Source organism: Nilaparvata lugens, chromosome X, assembly GCF_014356525.2.
Source record: "Nilaparvata lugens isolate BPH chromosome X, ASM1435652v1, whole genome shotgun sequence".
Taxonomy (NCBI): domain Eukaryota; kingdom Metazoa; phylum Arthropoda; class Insecta; order Hemiptera; family Delphacidae; genus Nilaparvata; species Nilaparvata lugens.
In genome coordinates, this window is record NC_052518.1 from 66,628,758 (window position 1) to 66,645,559 (window position 16,802).

Sequence of the window (16,802 nt, forward strand, 5' to 3'; positions counted from 1 at the left end):
ATAATGCAATCGGTTTCAAACAAGAAGTAATTAAACTGAGAGCAGCTGTGTTGTTAGTGTTTCCCCATTTGGCTTAATTGACGACGCTGCAGTTGCAAACGATTGAAGATTATAGTTTGAAACGTTGCACCGTCAGCGGAAAGTCTTAGTAGGTGTTGGTAGGTCTTCCATTTGGATGATAACAAATCATACTTCAACCAATAAAGTCAATAAAGTCGTTTCCAAATCTATCAACTGTATCATTGCACAAAAGAATAACCGGGATACATTTGGGCTGAGGAAGTAACAGCAAATATCAATTATAGCTCTGACATCACACAGGAACACTTCAAAATGATTTGAACTAGAATTTGTTTAATTCATACGTCAATATTAATACAATAATATAAAAAATAAATATATCTATTCAATGAATTCAGGCCAACATGATCGAGTACATGTGAGTTCATAAATGTTAGGTACTTCTCAAATCGGAAATGCTCTGACCTTTTTATATTTTGTTCAGTAAAAGTAACATGGTCCAAGGCACTGATTCACTGTAGTTCCAACTTTAGAATAAACATACTCATAGTCAAATTATCATCCTGCTGCCTGCTATTTGTCGTGAAAGGAATATAATTGGTAAAACATATGCATACTGTATTTATGAAAAGTCCTCCAAAGATGAATTTCTGGGTCCTGAAAACCTTTTTCATTGAAAGTGAAACCAAAAGGGTTGATTGAGAATCTGAAGAGTAAAATGGGAGATTTTGCAACTATGTACAAGTAAATCTCCGAATTTCAAATTATCTAATTCCTCTCTAATTGTGGTGCCATCTCCAGGATTCTTTAAATAGCTTCTTGAAGTTGAGTGCAAAACTTCAGAGTTGAAGAACTATAACTTAAGAAGTGAAGTCCTCCACTAAAATCTAATGCTAAAGGACTAGAGAACCTAAAGAGGCGACATCTAGATTGAACAAAGTAAGCTATAAATGCGTTGACGAGTTAAAACTAGCTCAATCTTAATTATCGATTCCTAACTGATATATCAGTAGATTATCCTGAGTCACTCCTGATCATAGCCCTCAGCACAAAACTTTCTAGTTCTACTCACTTTATACTACCAACTTTAGAATACTCTCAATAGATTATTGAATATAATTAAAAAAATCTATAATATAATAATATATTTTCTTTTGTGTGAGGTCTTTATGATTGTTATAACTTGTTTATAAATCATTTATTTACATAATATTTAACATGGATATAGATGGTGTTCAACGTCGTACTCCTACAGATTGAGGTTAACAAATTTTTTGTTTCTCGACCATCCCATTCAAATATCAATACGAATGTTATTATTACGTCCAACACAATTTTTTTGAAGTGACGTTCTGTCTCTTCTAAATAACCCTATTATGTTCAAAACAATATCCACTATAATACAACAATAGAGTTCAATCAATTAAAAGACTTTTGTCTAGAACAGAAAGGTACAGGAGTTACATTGTTAAACATTTTCATAACACCATGAAACGCGTATCATTAATAGAAAAAATAGAATGTTTCCAATAGGCCTACCATTGAACCTGTTAACATAGGATCATAGGCGATAGATGAATCAGAGTAGAATGATGCTAGTGGATATAATTAGGGTAATTGATGAATTATCAGTCCATTAGATCCTCTGGAAATACCAACTACCCAACCTTTCCATTAGGCCAAGCTTACATTGCATCGAATCAGATAGCTGTTTTTCTTATAATTGGATTGAATTTTAATTACAGTGGATGTGGATTTAGATATGGATGCATTTTCGCGTTTTAATTTGTTTGAAAGACATGGAGTCAGCCAGCAGATCAGTTGATTGTTTGTGCTCTTCAAAATTTTTAGTATTCTAATTATTATAAGTTTGATTTATCATTACTTACTTAGATAACGTAGGAATCGAATGCATGATTTTTGTGACTAGGTTTGGGCATTAGATCAATTTTAATGTATAAAGTTTTCCATAGCTATATTATTGGAATAACTGTTTGAATTTCTAGCTTTGTTCATAGAACTCATAACCTTCTATTGGTAAACGATTTCAGGTTTCATGTAACTGTATTAAATGGCTTTCTCTTATTATTATAATTTTCATAATTCGTTTATCCGCTAACATGATAATATTATATTCGTATCCAATCTTGAAATATTATAGTATTTCTAATATTATAAGCATTCCATAGATTTTTCAACAGGAATCTGCTCGAAATAAGTTGAATCTAGCTCAGGTAGTTATTTAGTTATTTTTAAAATTTTAACTTTTTCTCTCGCTTCGAATATTTTCTTCATTGCTGTATCTTTGGATCGCTTTTTTCAACTTGTCAAGTTAGAGGTGTCTTCCAGTTTCCCTGTTCAGAAACTAATAGTGATTACTGTTTTCATCAACACATGGGGACTTTTATAGTACGGTAAATGTATTGTCAACCCATTTGTAGATGTAATGAAATTTGATGTATTTAAATTTTCTCTCCTTATTTGTAGGGGACATTTATTGAAAAATCTCTGAAGGTAATCTATTTGCATCTCTAGAAATTTGAAAAATCGGTTAGACTAGTTCGATCACTACACATATGATAATGTAAAATCTGTAGTCATTGAATTGGTTTGAAAGTTCATTCTCAATATAACACGATTCAACAAAATATTACACGTAGGCTATACGTGAAAGGAAGGAAAGTGGATGTATGCAATACATTGTATCTAATCAATTGAGAATAATATACAATCCAGCACATTAGAGAGAGACAAGAAGAATCTTATGGACTGCTGGAGAAACATTCTCATAAATCAAAATTATCTAATATCTCTCTATGCAAGTTATAAGATTTTATCTCTCAGGAATTCAGAAATTAAAAATTCTTGTTGATTGATTTGAGGGCTTGATGAAATTGCTTTACATAATATATTATATCCAGGCAATCTTCGTTATAGCTTTTTTATTTGGGAAGTAAGAGGACGTTTCCTTTGCATTAGAATCTCAAACTGGTTTCTCACTTTATTCTACTATTCTATTATTTTCTTTTTCTGATGAAAATTTGCTTAAACTTGGACAGGAATGAAGGAATAAAGAATATAATGAAGAAAGAGAGCTCCAGTGATCGTTTATCGAAGTAGTAGCCTAGAATTCTGCAACAACATGAATGAATGATACCTAAAAAAAATCATTATAGATCTCTCAAACAATCACTCTTGTTTGATGACTGCTACAATGTTTGTGAAGTTGTGAAGTCTTTCCTTTTGTCTCAGAATTTATTCTCATTCTTGCTAGGTGACCCATTTAGTATATGTTTTGTGCACCAATGATGTTGTCTATCAAAATGCTATGATAATTAGATTTTTATATAACTGAAACTTCAATTTATCATACATACTATATGATTATAATTAATCAAATCATAACGAACCCTGAAAAAAGTATTGTAATAAAACCCGATTCATGGAATATATTTCTTTGAAATGATAGATGATGTATTCAGTATCTTGGCAATTGAATTAGACTTTATTGGTGGAAAGTTCTAATCAATTAAAAACCAAAATGAATAATTTCATCCCCTGATGCAGTACCAACAAGATCTTGGATCATACCCGATTCACATTCTACTCAATATGAATTGAGATCTATCACTATTTGGAAACAATCATACTTGAAGTAATAGAATCAAATAACATTTTTATACAAAAAATTATGTTCTATAATGAAAATTCAATTTTATATTTTAAGATTTCAGTTGACAGAACTGTAGATATTATGAAAATTATGCGAGTGAACAATTCGGGGAAACTCGGTTTTGTTTGTTACCGCGGAATTAATCTGTACTTAAATACAACCTTGCCAATGTATCATTCCACGCACAATTATTACGCAACGATAGGTCACTCACAATGTCCTCAAATTGGCTGATTGGCCAATCGGACGTCATTTTGGGTAGTACGGTAGTTGTAATGTCAACGCAAAATGATTGTGTGTGTGTGTGAGTTGTTTCTTTCAACAACAAAAAATCCTGAATATTCTAAATTACGTTACAACACAAACTATTGAGTTGCACATTTCAGGTTTCCTATGAATATCATGCAATCTTGTATTCAGGTAGCACATAATTTGATACTCCAACGGTTCCAAACGTATTTCGCCGAAAATGTAATCATTCTTAATTTCCAAAGGCTGTTTCAAGCTCAAGCTTATTCTGCCTGGCTCATTGTCGGACTTTCAAACTCAACGTTCACCTCATATTATCTGACAAATTTTCCGATAAAAAATATATTAGTGACCTTTCTTGGTTAGAGAGCTCGCTCATGAACTGTTGAAATGGTCTTTGAAATTCGCAACTTATAATATCATACAGAGTTGGTAAATATTATCCAGTTCAATTGAACACTAACAGTAACTTCTATTCACATATTCAAGTTATGAATTTTCAATGTTATTGGGTTTATCCTGAAGAAAGACGAAGGAGTTTTGTTGTCCAACGAACTTGATCTGTAAAAAGGTTCGAAGAATATTTTTTAAAAATTTTGAATTCATCAACGTATGCGTATATTTATATGCATTATCGAATCAATTAACGGTTTCATCGCATTGTCTCCCGCTTCCGTTATAAGACATCATCCCACGTAGATTGAATTTTTTCACACCTAAATGCAACGAGACTGTGTGTCTTTCGCAATCAATTATTTTTCCTATAATAGCTCAACAATAATAATTATATTAGGGCACTGTGGTTTTTCTCATCAATGTTCAAAGAGATTTCTCTATTATAGATTCACTTGATGCAACCCTCAAGGGTTGTTGCTACTCAAAACTGAATCAAATACACAGAGGCACAAAATCCTCCCTGTGACACATTCTGAAACAGTGGATTCCTAGGTTCCATACTAGAGAGAAAGATACACAGTCGATTCATTGACCAAATCAATATTAGGCTGTACTTTCACATCAAAATCGGTATTGCATGTACTGAATTTCTAGATGCTGTGAAGATTGTTCCATTGTTCATCATTCTCATCTCCATTTGTATTATTACTTCAGTTGATTCAGTTTCGAACGAGGCTTAAACCCTCAATTATCATATTGTCTGTTAGTTTATAATCTTTTATTCTCTGCTATCAAGTATTATTTCTACAGATAGTAAGTCTCCAGTTCACTCATCTTCCAATTACCTTGCAATATCGCTTGCGGCTCAACTTCCTGTATCTTTATACAGACACTTGACAAGAATTGATTCCTGAATTAATAAAAACAATTTATTGAAATCTCACTTGACATTGGAACTTTGACCACCAATTCTAATAATTATATTTATTCATATTGGAATTGAGTTGCTCAATTGGATTAGATCACACCCAAATTTCATTGGAAAATAAACAAAAGTGTTTCTGATCTCTTACAAAAGGAATAATAATCATCTATTAATGTCTAGAGCTTGAAATCTTGCCTTCAGCTACTCACCAATATTCTCAATATTCAGCTAATTTTGAAGCTACTCGCACAATTCGTTGAAATTCAACTGCAATGTTTCTCGACTTATTCTACTCCATATTCGAATGAATAAAATGGATTATTATAGCCTAGCGAATTTCTAATGATAGAAAATGTGGATGTTCATTTAGTTAAATAGAATTTAAAAGAAGTAATGTAGTTGAAGACCATTTAGCCCTAAAAATCATTGTTTGATAATCAATTAGATTGCAATCATTTCCCAGTGCACTTGAAAAACCACTAGTCTAGTAATTTCAATTATTACAGCAATCATTTGATAGATCGATAATAAGCCTATTGTATAGCAGATTGTAGGCCATTCAAATACACTAGGCTATCACTATTGAAGAGCAGGATCTGTCAAAACAGGGTAAGTCTGTCATATGTCAATCTTTATCATTATAATAAATATTGAAGATTTGCTATGAAAATTATATTTATGATGATATCCCAGCTTGTATTGCAAGGCTTGTTCATTTCTGCACAGAATATTTTAAATACCGTACTGCCTCAGCAATAAATAATACGCTTTGTAGATTCTAATTCAGCATCATCAAGTCGATTCTTTCTCTGAATACCATTTGAACATGGGTATCTGAGCTCTGAGCTTACTTTGAACGCATCAACTATCCTCCATTATAGTTTTATGAGACTGTAGCCAAGGTAGATTTCAACAATTTATTAAGGATTGACTTGTCGCATATATGTATAGTTTTCGGAATCTTCCAAGTATCCTCCTAAGCTCTAATGAATCAGATAAAGTTCCATAAACCATAAATACAAACAAACAGAAAAAATTATGTAAGAAAATACAAATGCATAAATAGAATTGGTAAACAATCCTAATTTCCCGAAGCGTAGTATGATTACGTAATTCTTCCTATGTAAATAGTATTTGAAAAATATAAAAATATTGTACATTACATCCATATAGTGGAGCTATTAAAAATCAGGTGTGCGCTCACCTGGTTCAAATTAAAATAAAATGAATCGAAATGTCTTATTTAGAAATCAAATTTAAACTTATGAGGAATTCATCATATTTATTATTCGGCTGTTTCTTCAAATAACTACGAGGGTGATATTTTTAAACCTCCGATTGATCATAAATAAAAGACTTAATATACTTTCACATAAAATTACTCTTCAACACAATTGCTGTGAAATTTGAGGCATTTTTCATACCAGTGGACCAGCTTTCCAAAATACTCTCAAAAAAAATTCTTCCGCCAAATGAGTTTAAGTGGGCTATGACGTTTTTTTGGAGCTCCTCCTTAGTATGGAAGCTCTGACTTCAAAGTTATTTATTGAGTTTGGGGAAAAGGTATAAGTTACTAGTGGCCAAGGTTTGTGTGGTGGGTGATCAAAATTATGCCATTTGATTTGCTGAAGAAGTCGTTTGATTGCACCAGCACCGTGCACCGTCCAGCACCGTCTGAGATGCATCACGACGATTTCGGAAGTCATTTCAACTGACATCTTCCATTTTCTAAGACCATGCACTCACATCATCATCTTTCATAACTCATAACGTTTTCTGCGTAAACTTAAATCATTTTCGTTAGATTAATGCTTTTTTGCAAAAACTAATAACGCTACGTAACCAGCACTTGGCGGCAGACTCAAGTGATGGTGAGGTGGTTGTGTTTGTGTGTCTATAACTCAACAACAATAATATTATCAATGATCTGGCCGCACCGATCACAGGGCTTTTGATGGAGCTAATATGCTGGCCATCTCTGTGAATGTCGTCCCCTATCGCTTTCCTATGTCTTATGTCTTATGATATGAGATCGTAGGTTGAAAAAAATGACCCTCGTATATATTGGTACACTAGAATTGAATGAAATGATCCTCAAAAAAATAATTAAAAATATTTCATTTCAAATGAGTTTAATATATATAATTATACCTATTATAATTATCAATTATTCTAAAAAGTCTAAAACTTCAAATTAAATGAACATAACTAGATATTATGATATCCTTTTTGAATTCTTGAATCTTGAAAATTTAGATTGATTTATCTTTCTGATACCTAAGTATAAATTGAAGTTTCTTTAGTAGAGCAGTCTTTGATAATTACACTTGTGATAGCTTTTCAATATGATAAATTATGGATAAAATCAATATTATAAAACATAACAGGAACGGAAATGAATAATTCAACTTGTTTCAGTTGACGTGGTTATCTCAATAGTGATGATTACAAAAGTAATGATTTGAAATAAGAGATGTATTTATAAACGATTAAACGTTTATATCTATCAACGATATAAACGACGCTCTTAGCAAAGCACGCTTTGGTGATCTAATCAGAAAGGTTGTAGTACCTTCTTGAAGATTCTTACTGGTTGCTAGACAAACAAAGCTTGCTTTGCTAAGTATGTTAAAAAATTGTTTATGAAGATGACCGAAAGAGTTTGCGAATCGAACAAAACAATATTCTGGTTTAGTCGAAGACCATTATTTTATTCTCTTAATCAAAATTTGTCTGAGAATGAAATAGACAGCAGATGATGTGATCCTATGAATTGAAAATTTATTTAAACTAATAAATTGACAGTATCCCTTTATGAAACAGCATAATAGAAATAATCATTAAAAAAATGAAGTCACGAATAATAATATAGAGAAAAAAATTTCAGTCATAGTTAAGAACCTATGTATCCAATCAGAGTCAGAATGAGATAAACGTGTAATATAATAATTCAATAACAAGCCGAAGAATGATCATAGCATAACATAAATTCTGTGAATTGATTCCAAATCACCACACATCTGCTTGCTGACTCCTTGTCCCAAATAAGTGATATAAAAACAGAACGGTAACCAAATTAGTAACACACAACATTTTTAACTAGAATATAATCTCTCAACTGAATCCTAATCATATTGTATAAACCACAGTTTTCTTCAAATTGGGAAAGCTCATCCATATAATAACTTGTAATCGCTAAGTTTTGAGTGTTCTCTGTAACACTAATGAGTTACAAAAGTAAAGGTTTATAGGAAGTCACACAAGCAGTTTTACTTATGCTGTTTTATTTATGAGAGTTCGAAATTTGTGATATTGAAAATGACATGAATACGTAAATTGCCTTGATTCAGAAATAACAGCTATTACGTTGACTCAAGTATTGAGCCTATATGGAAATCTAGTTTCAAACATTTTACTGATTGGAATAAAGGTCTATCTTTCGTGAATTTTCCTATAACTCGTTTCATAATACAGAAATGATTTTAATTTTTATAACGAAGTATGTAATTCCAGTCATTAAATCAAAGTATACACATTCAGATTCGAGTCTTTATTCATAAAATAAACCAATAGTCATGAGTGACACTATTCTGTAGTTTGAACAAGGCCGAAGATTGTCATGGCGGATAATGCTGCAATATTATTTGTCATTTTTTATTTATCGAATGCCAATTGAATTATCAGATATAAATGATGAACTATTCCACACTCGAGACTATCTTTAATCTAGCCAACAACGAACTTGTTTACTGGATGTCGCTTATACAACTGAAATTAACATTAGTATAGTTTTCATGCTGATCTCGGGAATTACGATCAAAATAAGACTCCTGGCCACCTCAACTTGTGTGTATAGTAAAGGCATAGAAATGTGGAATGTGGCTCAAGCTAAACTTATATTACGAGTTGCGGATTGTGGAGTGCGATCAAGATTTCGGTCTGAATTAGGAAACTACTCACCCGGTTCAATACTAACTAATTTTTTATAACTATTATTCATTGTTTCATATTGTATTCTTATGTAAATTGTTGCTTTCCCAGATAGATAGTAAAATATAAAGTGTATCAGAAGTTATATTTCCCACTCTTTATTACATTATTGACTATTTTCTCAGTTCTAATTCAAACTAGGACAGTGATTTGTAATTTGCACCTTGAGATCTGATACAAGAATTCCACCTAAACTGTTCATTACCTTTTTACAGTTTTATTTATATTTAATCTCATTTCAAGTTTTCGAGTTCCCCTGTCTCTTATCCTACATGGAAACCATGTTACATCCTATCATGTAAAGAATTTATCCAAAAGATTGGCTAGCTACCAGGCAATGAACGGTCTTACAGTGCTCTAGACTATTGAACTCTTGTTCTATTAAAACTTTTCATGTGTCGTATGATATCACAGTAAAAAAATAATGATGATATACAATATAAACGGAGTAAATGCTATAAAGATTGCATTCACAATTTAACCCGGTAGGAGTCGCGCCTGGTCTTTTCGACCCAGTCATAACTAATATGACAGATAACCCAGTCTGTATAGAATAAGTTGAGACTTGGCCCTCCATCGAAATAAATCAAAGCGTTACCGAAAAAATTACAGCTTTCTCAAATATCTAATTCAACCACAGAATTTTTCAACCTGTGTTTCGGATGGCCACGTTAAGCAGTCGATCCTGGCTGCCGGAAAAGAAGTCGATCATGTCAGAGGCCCTGAAATTGATCAGTTGCGACCTGAGAGCTCTGACACCAGACCTGAGCCAGCAAGGTCACTCGATATTATTATTATTATTATTAGCACTATTGCCACAGAATTTATAGAACATCACCCCCGATATTCCAGTAACGCTGAAAAAGTCCCAGGGTTGAAGGATTAAAAAGGAATTCAACTTTTTTGATAACATTAAAAAGATGGCGAAAATATGTTTTTTTTAATATCACTTCTCTTGGAACGATGAGGTGTCGAAATGAGTGGGAATTTTACAACAAAATAACTGGGAAGATGTTTCACCAATAGAAAGGTGTCTGGCTCATTTTTATCTGACCTATAGCTATTTTTTAATTAATGATTGAACTCGTTAATGTCCAGACATTTCGAGAAAAAAACATGAGAGAAAACACATGCTTCGACATGCTAGAAACATTTCTGCTTCAAAAGATAAGTGGGTGGTGAAAGCGTGAAAGTTTCTCAGAAATAATTGAAATCATTTTTACAATTGTCGAAAGTAGTCGGAAGATCGGATTTTGGTATCTAAGGAATTTTAAATTTGGGAGAACTATTTGTGTACCAAGTTTGATACTGAAGGCTGGAAATTCATAATATATATTTGAATGAAATATTGTAATATAACTGCAAGCAGCTGGTTGCTATGAGAAAGGCAACCTGCTTGGATTATTAGAGACAAGGTTGTCATTTCCACTCTTTACAATCATTTGGCTTGCAGTTGCTGAATTTGTCAAGCGTTCTGTCTTATATTTTTGTTGATCCCAGCTATTGATAGCATAATGGTGGAACATAATTCAGCTGCTCTCCTTGACTTTGAAACTCCTGAGAGGCCAAAATATGTTATTCCGACTAATTATGACAATTGGAAAAATAAATTCAATTATTTCTCAGAAACATTCATAACGAGCATAATCATTAATTAAATATAACTTTAGGTCAGATGAAAATGATCCAGAAAATAATAGAAAGGATGCATTCTCCTGGTTAATTTTATGTAGAATTCTCACTTATTACGACACCTCATGGTTCTGAGAGAAATGATTAAAAAAGTATATATTTTCGTGATGTTTTCAATTTCATGAAAAAAGTTTATTTCCCTTTGAATGCTCCAACCCTTAGACTTTTCCAGCGCTACTGGATTATCAGAGATATTATTCTACAAACAAATTATATGGTTAAATTAGAAATTTAAAAATGTTGCAATTTTTGACAACGCTGTAATTTCTTTGGATGGAGGCTATGTCTCAAATTGTTTCATACCAACTATAATCAAGGTTATCTCAGCACTCATGAAAGATATATGCTTTCCTCTTTCTTAGTACCATCTAATAGACTTTTCCACTATACAGTCATGCAGTTGGCACCTCATCTCCGTTGTCTAGTCATTGTTACACACGCGTCTTGATAAGTATTGGACGACTCATTCAGCGCGACCTAGTATAGGTCTACTTGTGCATATTTCACATCATTTTACTTCCTTGGTAAACAATTATTTTTGAATAATGTCAGCAAATGTGAATTATTGACAATAAAGGTAAAAAAGACAACAATGATGACTTTTGGAGATGAATAAACTTTTCTTGCTCCCACACATGTATTTCAAATCATATTTTATTACTTGCGCGACTCCTGTGAGGCTATTTTCCATCCAAGTATCAATCAGCAACCTGGGTAATTTATTATCAGCTGGGTTAGATTCTCTCTTGAACAAAACATATTTTTAATAGTAGCGTTAATAGATTTTCCTTCTTAGCTCCTCTCTCTCTTTTTTATGTTGTCAATTTTTACAGACATCTTCAGTATATTTGGCAGCATATTAATTGAAGCTTCGTTTGGCGATAATCAAATCCCTGAACAAGACAAAATATGAAAAATTCTGTTTCATTTGGTTACAGATAAATAACAATCCCAAGTCACTTTGTTTACCTATGGTAGGTAATACTAGCATAGAATACATATCGATGCACATAATAAAATTGGTACACAGCTTCTTAAGAGTTGGCAAAGAATCTAAAGTTCTGTACTATACTGTACAATCATACTAGTACAGCGCACTTTACAAATAAAATTAGAACCGTATTCAAACCAAGTCACTTTCCGATATTGAAGAAAATGGAGGCTACTGTGGGAGTTTGGTTCGCCATTCTTGGGTATCCTTATTTTAATGTGTTACAAATCAAATCTACTAATCTTCCTGCCACGGTTGGTAATGAAAGCAATCATTGTTCCGTCAATTTCTGAAAATTGTGTTTAATTTTATAATATGAATTTGAAGCCCTGTAGAAATTCTAAAAACATTGGGTAGATCTAACTAGCTAAAATTCCACTTGGACATTAGGTCCAATTTTTGAAGCTGTATTTGGAAGAGCCGAATAGAACTCCTTACTGTGATGCTATTTCCAGTTTTAGGGATACCATGAGGAATATTCCAGAAAGAATTCAGTAAGAGCTTATAAAGTTAGGCTACTAGTTACCTAGTGTATGGCGTGAAAAATTGTTATAGGTTCTAAGTGAAGAAATTTGTAGGTTGAGAGTAGTGATGTTCCTCTATTCACCTATTCTAATTTTTTGTTTGTGATTTACCAAGTATTGTGTTTTTGCCTAGTGTTTCATCCGAATAATAGCCATAAACAACCCGTGGATGCAAAAGATTAGATGATTATTTCTTATGTTGCCAGTCAACATAAGGAATACTATTGATAGTCTACTACTAATATCCATTATCCTTTTATAAACATCAATACTGACATGTGCCTTTTCTTTTTCTTTTTCTCTTTTTCTATCGCCTTCACTCACTCACTCACTCTCTCTCTCTCTCTCACTCTCTCTCTTTCTCTCTCTCTCTCTCTCTCTCTGTTTCTCTCCTTATCTGATTTTCCTCATTCTAATTTTCTCTTTTTCTGTTCTTTGTTCTCTCTTTCCACCTCCTCGTTACCATTTCAACAACTATCTTTTCTCTGTTCTCTTCGTCCTATTTATTTTCCTTGTTTATAGTACGTAGTGAAATGCGTGATAGTTGCGATAAAGACCATCGGGAATATCATGCTGGTAACATACCTACTCCAATTCATGTTTGCTGTCATAGGAGTTCAACTTTTTAAGGTAAAGTCGAATAATCATCCATCTTGATATAGTACAGTACAGTATCACTTTGGGCTTTGCTACTTGAAACCTTCTAGTCTTTTTCAACCATTCGTATATCCATATTTCAAGTCATTATTATCGTTATTACATTGTTTATGAATGTATTTATGCTATATGTTAGCCTGTCTGCACTCAATATGTTACGTATGCATGCAATGCTTTAATTATGATTATGCAGGAATTTCATTTTTTAATCAGTAGAATAAAGCTTTGCCCAAAAATCAGTCATTTTGTAAATTATCGTTTCCAATTTTATATTAGCAAGTCGCAATAATAATTTATATTGTGATTTGTTGACAAGCAATATTGCATTCAATTGTCCATTGTGAGCAGTTGTATTAATGTGAATGCAAAGTTGTAATTGTAATTACAATATAAAGGGACATACAATAAGGCCATTTTGTAATGATCGATGGGCCAAAATCTCCACATCTTTTATTTGTGTATTTAAGATTATGGAATGGTAGAATTTCATCGTTAATCTGAATTTGATAAGATACACAGCAAAATCTTTGAGAAAATATATGACTTATGAAAATTTGGAGATTGATTTAAATAAGAGTTGATCAATAATTGAGTATGGATTTTACAAGAGATGAAGCAAACGGAAATCGAGGAAAACCATTGACCAGATTTTTTTGTTTAGATGAGGCATCACAGTTGTTAGGAATAAAATTCATTGAGTGTAGCAGGGGAAAATAGCTTCACCAATAATATACTTTCTAAATGAAATGACTAATCTTCTTTCAAGAAATATGAGATTTTTCAGGTTCTTTTCAGAAGAATTCATTGCATGATAAACCTTTTTAAATCACGAAGAATTGATTTCCAGTAATAGAGAAATCTAAAAAGTACAGAAACGTTTTATTCATGGGCTATCCATGAAAAGGGAAAAGTCACAATAAATATAAACTTGATAATCGTAGTTCTTGATACTGGAATAAGTTATTATAATTATTAATAGATAGATGATAATCTATTGATATTATTTCCCTATTTTCTTTGTTGATTGATATCACTTGTAATCAATTGGTTTTCCGTCGTCATTTTGTCCCAATTAATTCGTAAGTGAACAAAATATCCCAGGATATTAATAATACGTCGGAACTATTATTCTGTACGTTCAACTTGTATCAAGTGTGAGCACTTAAATCCATTTTTTATCATCAGGATTGAATCATTAAATATAAATTGGGTGTTTTGTTAGGTAAATTGCCATTAATTTCAGAACGAGAAAGCATTCAGGCGTGACTAAACACATATTATATGAATAAACCAGCTCTTTGCTATTACCCTTGCAAGGAAATCCGTAAACCTTTCCAATGAATTAGTCTATTAATTGGATTCAATTATCTATTGATACAATTTGTCGACTCTAATCGAAACTAAAAGTAATCTAATTTATTATTAATTTAATTCCGTCATTGATGAAATTTTTAAACTGGACACTGAAGTATGATGCGTGAACATATATGTATGCTAGTATGATAATGCTATTCCAGTTCCCTGAAAATGATTATTTCTGCATAGATAGCCCCTCTCTTTGGCTATGAAGGTAGCGTGTATTTGCTCTAATGAACTCTTGTCAATAGACTACTATCAATAATGATTAGACAAAACATGTAATTGTAAAGTATCAATAAGTAATTATTATTCCATCACAATTGGTTTTCCAGTGTTGGATGCATCATGCGTGTTGTCATTATTGGTTCATTCTATTCTAAGTGAAATTATTTTTCATTTTAATAACTGTATTATAATAACAATAGCTTTCTCGCGATCAGGTTCTATTTCAATGTTTTATGAAATTCTATGCTCATGATTGATGCTCCAGTATGTTGAAAATTGGAAGGGAAAGGGTTTTCGATAATAAAATTTTCTCTTTATCCAATGCAACTAGCCTATGAGCTGATTACTTTTCTAGAATTTTTCAGACTTCAAACAACATTTTCCTCTTCATCTGAAAATGGTGAGTTTCAACATCTCCATTAAATCATGAGAGTAAGGCTTGTTTCACACATATATGAAGCTCCGTTCGGTTCGATTCATTTTCTGTTCGTTGCCGAAAACGAATGAGACTTTCATACATACAAGCTTGTATGTATTTAAACACATGCCGTGTTCAGATTATCACAAATTCTTCAGAAATTTCAAAACGAAATTTCGTTTCGACGATGATTATTTTTTTAATTGGAAGTTTGTTTCTTATTTGTTTTCGAATGTAAATATTTTCCCATTCGATATAATTACCGAATGTAGAGATATAATTAATCAACAAAATATCTTATCTCAATTATCAAAATTCATTATCAAATAATTGAAAAATATATTTTTGACAGATAAAATATAATTTTTTATTGCATGTGAAAATGAACAGTTAATATCACACGAGATATACCGATCTCAGCTATTCTCTATAGCAACTACTCCAAGTCGTATTATTTGTATACATACATCCAGACATTCAAGATACACATGTTGAATAATTATCTTAATGTAATGTGTAATGTTAACATGCCAAACAGAAGCTTCTTAAAGCTAAACAAAGCTTCTCTCCAATATATCATATCTCCACATTATGGAAAAGAGAAGTGAAATTTAGACTGACCAACAAAAAATATTATATTATAAAGTGGCTATTATTTATTATATGTTACTACATATTTATTCTATGTTCATACTTGTCATCTGAAATTTTGCTGTTAGCTCAAGTATGATAAGGAAAAGGATAGCCTATGCTATGCCCTTCTTAGATACACAGTAACAATTTCGAAATAACTCATTATAAATTTGAATTTCGAAAATCAAGAATTATGAATAAAGAATATACCTTCCAATACGGCGATGTTCGCACTACTAAGGAGGATGCTCCTCAGCTTGTGGAAAACTATACTCCGCACAAAATTACTTCTGACTTGGGAGGGACATGCGCAGCAGAGAAGGCATACAGAGGTAGGGATACAACAACGGTGATGTTGTGATTTGAATGTACTAATCCAAATAATTTACGTATTGAAAGACATTTATTTGGCAATTCATCTACTCCAAAACAATTACTGAGATGTATTTGCTCAGTTTAAGTCCAGAACTTAATTTTAAATAATAAGAAAACAAAGATATTGTCAAATTTCACTAAAAATTTATTAAAAACTTTAAAACAGAACCTACCTCAGTCGAGGGTTTAAAATCACGGTGTTTTAAGTTCTGGACTTAACGATTTTTGACTCGGGAAGAGGCGAGAATCTAATTCATGTCCTGGACTTATAAGCCCTTCACTCAGAAAGCGAAATTATAAACTCCAGGGTCTAACGTGATCTCTAAACTCCAGGGTCTATTTGAGCCTTCGACTATGTTAACGCTCTGACTCGGAAAGCCAATTTTCTGACTCGAGAGTTTAAAGCCAGTTAAAGTCTAGAACTTAGCTAAATCCCGAGCTCGGAAACCGGCCCTGAGAGTTAATATAATTTTAATATAATAAAGGTGAGAATTAGCTTATACGCGTACGGGATAGGTAATTCACGTATGACGCATCATCACGTCTGAACTACTGGACTGATTACCTTGAAATTTTGCATATAGATTCTCAATTAACCAAGGATGGGCTTATTTTAAATAGGCAATATCCATTTTTCAAAATTACAGTAGTTCAAGTTTTCTGTTTGTCAAGTT

At 32.2% G+C, this 16,802-nt stretch overlaps 1 protein-coding gene across 14 annotated transcripts in view; it reads left to right on the plus strand.

Moving 5' to 3' along the window:
* The window catches only part of LOC111044977 (voltage-dependent calcium channel type D subunit alpha-1), a 210,143-nt gene that overhangs the window by 84,353 nt on the left and 108,988 nt on the right, over positions 1-16,802 (plus strand). For 10 of the 14 annotated variants that reach the window (XR_005572980.1, XM_039441464.1, XM_039441465.1 and 7 more), the window contains one exon: positions 12,984-13,091. The exons of the other annotated variants lie outside the window; for them this stretch is intronic. Coding sequence is in view for 9 of the 10 variants with exons in the window: in XM_039441464.1 (XP_039297398.1) it covers positions 12,984-13,091 (108 nt within the window). In the remaining variant the exon portion in view is untranslated. The remainder of the gene's footprint in view (positions 1-12,983; positions 13,092-16,802) is intronic. 14 annotated transcript variants of the gene reach the window in all.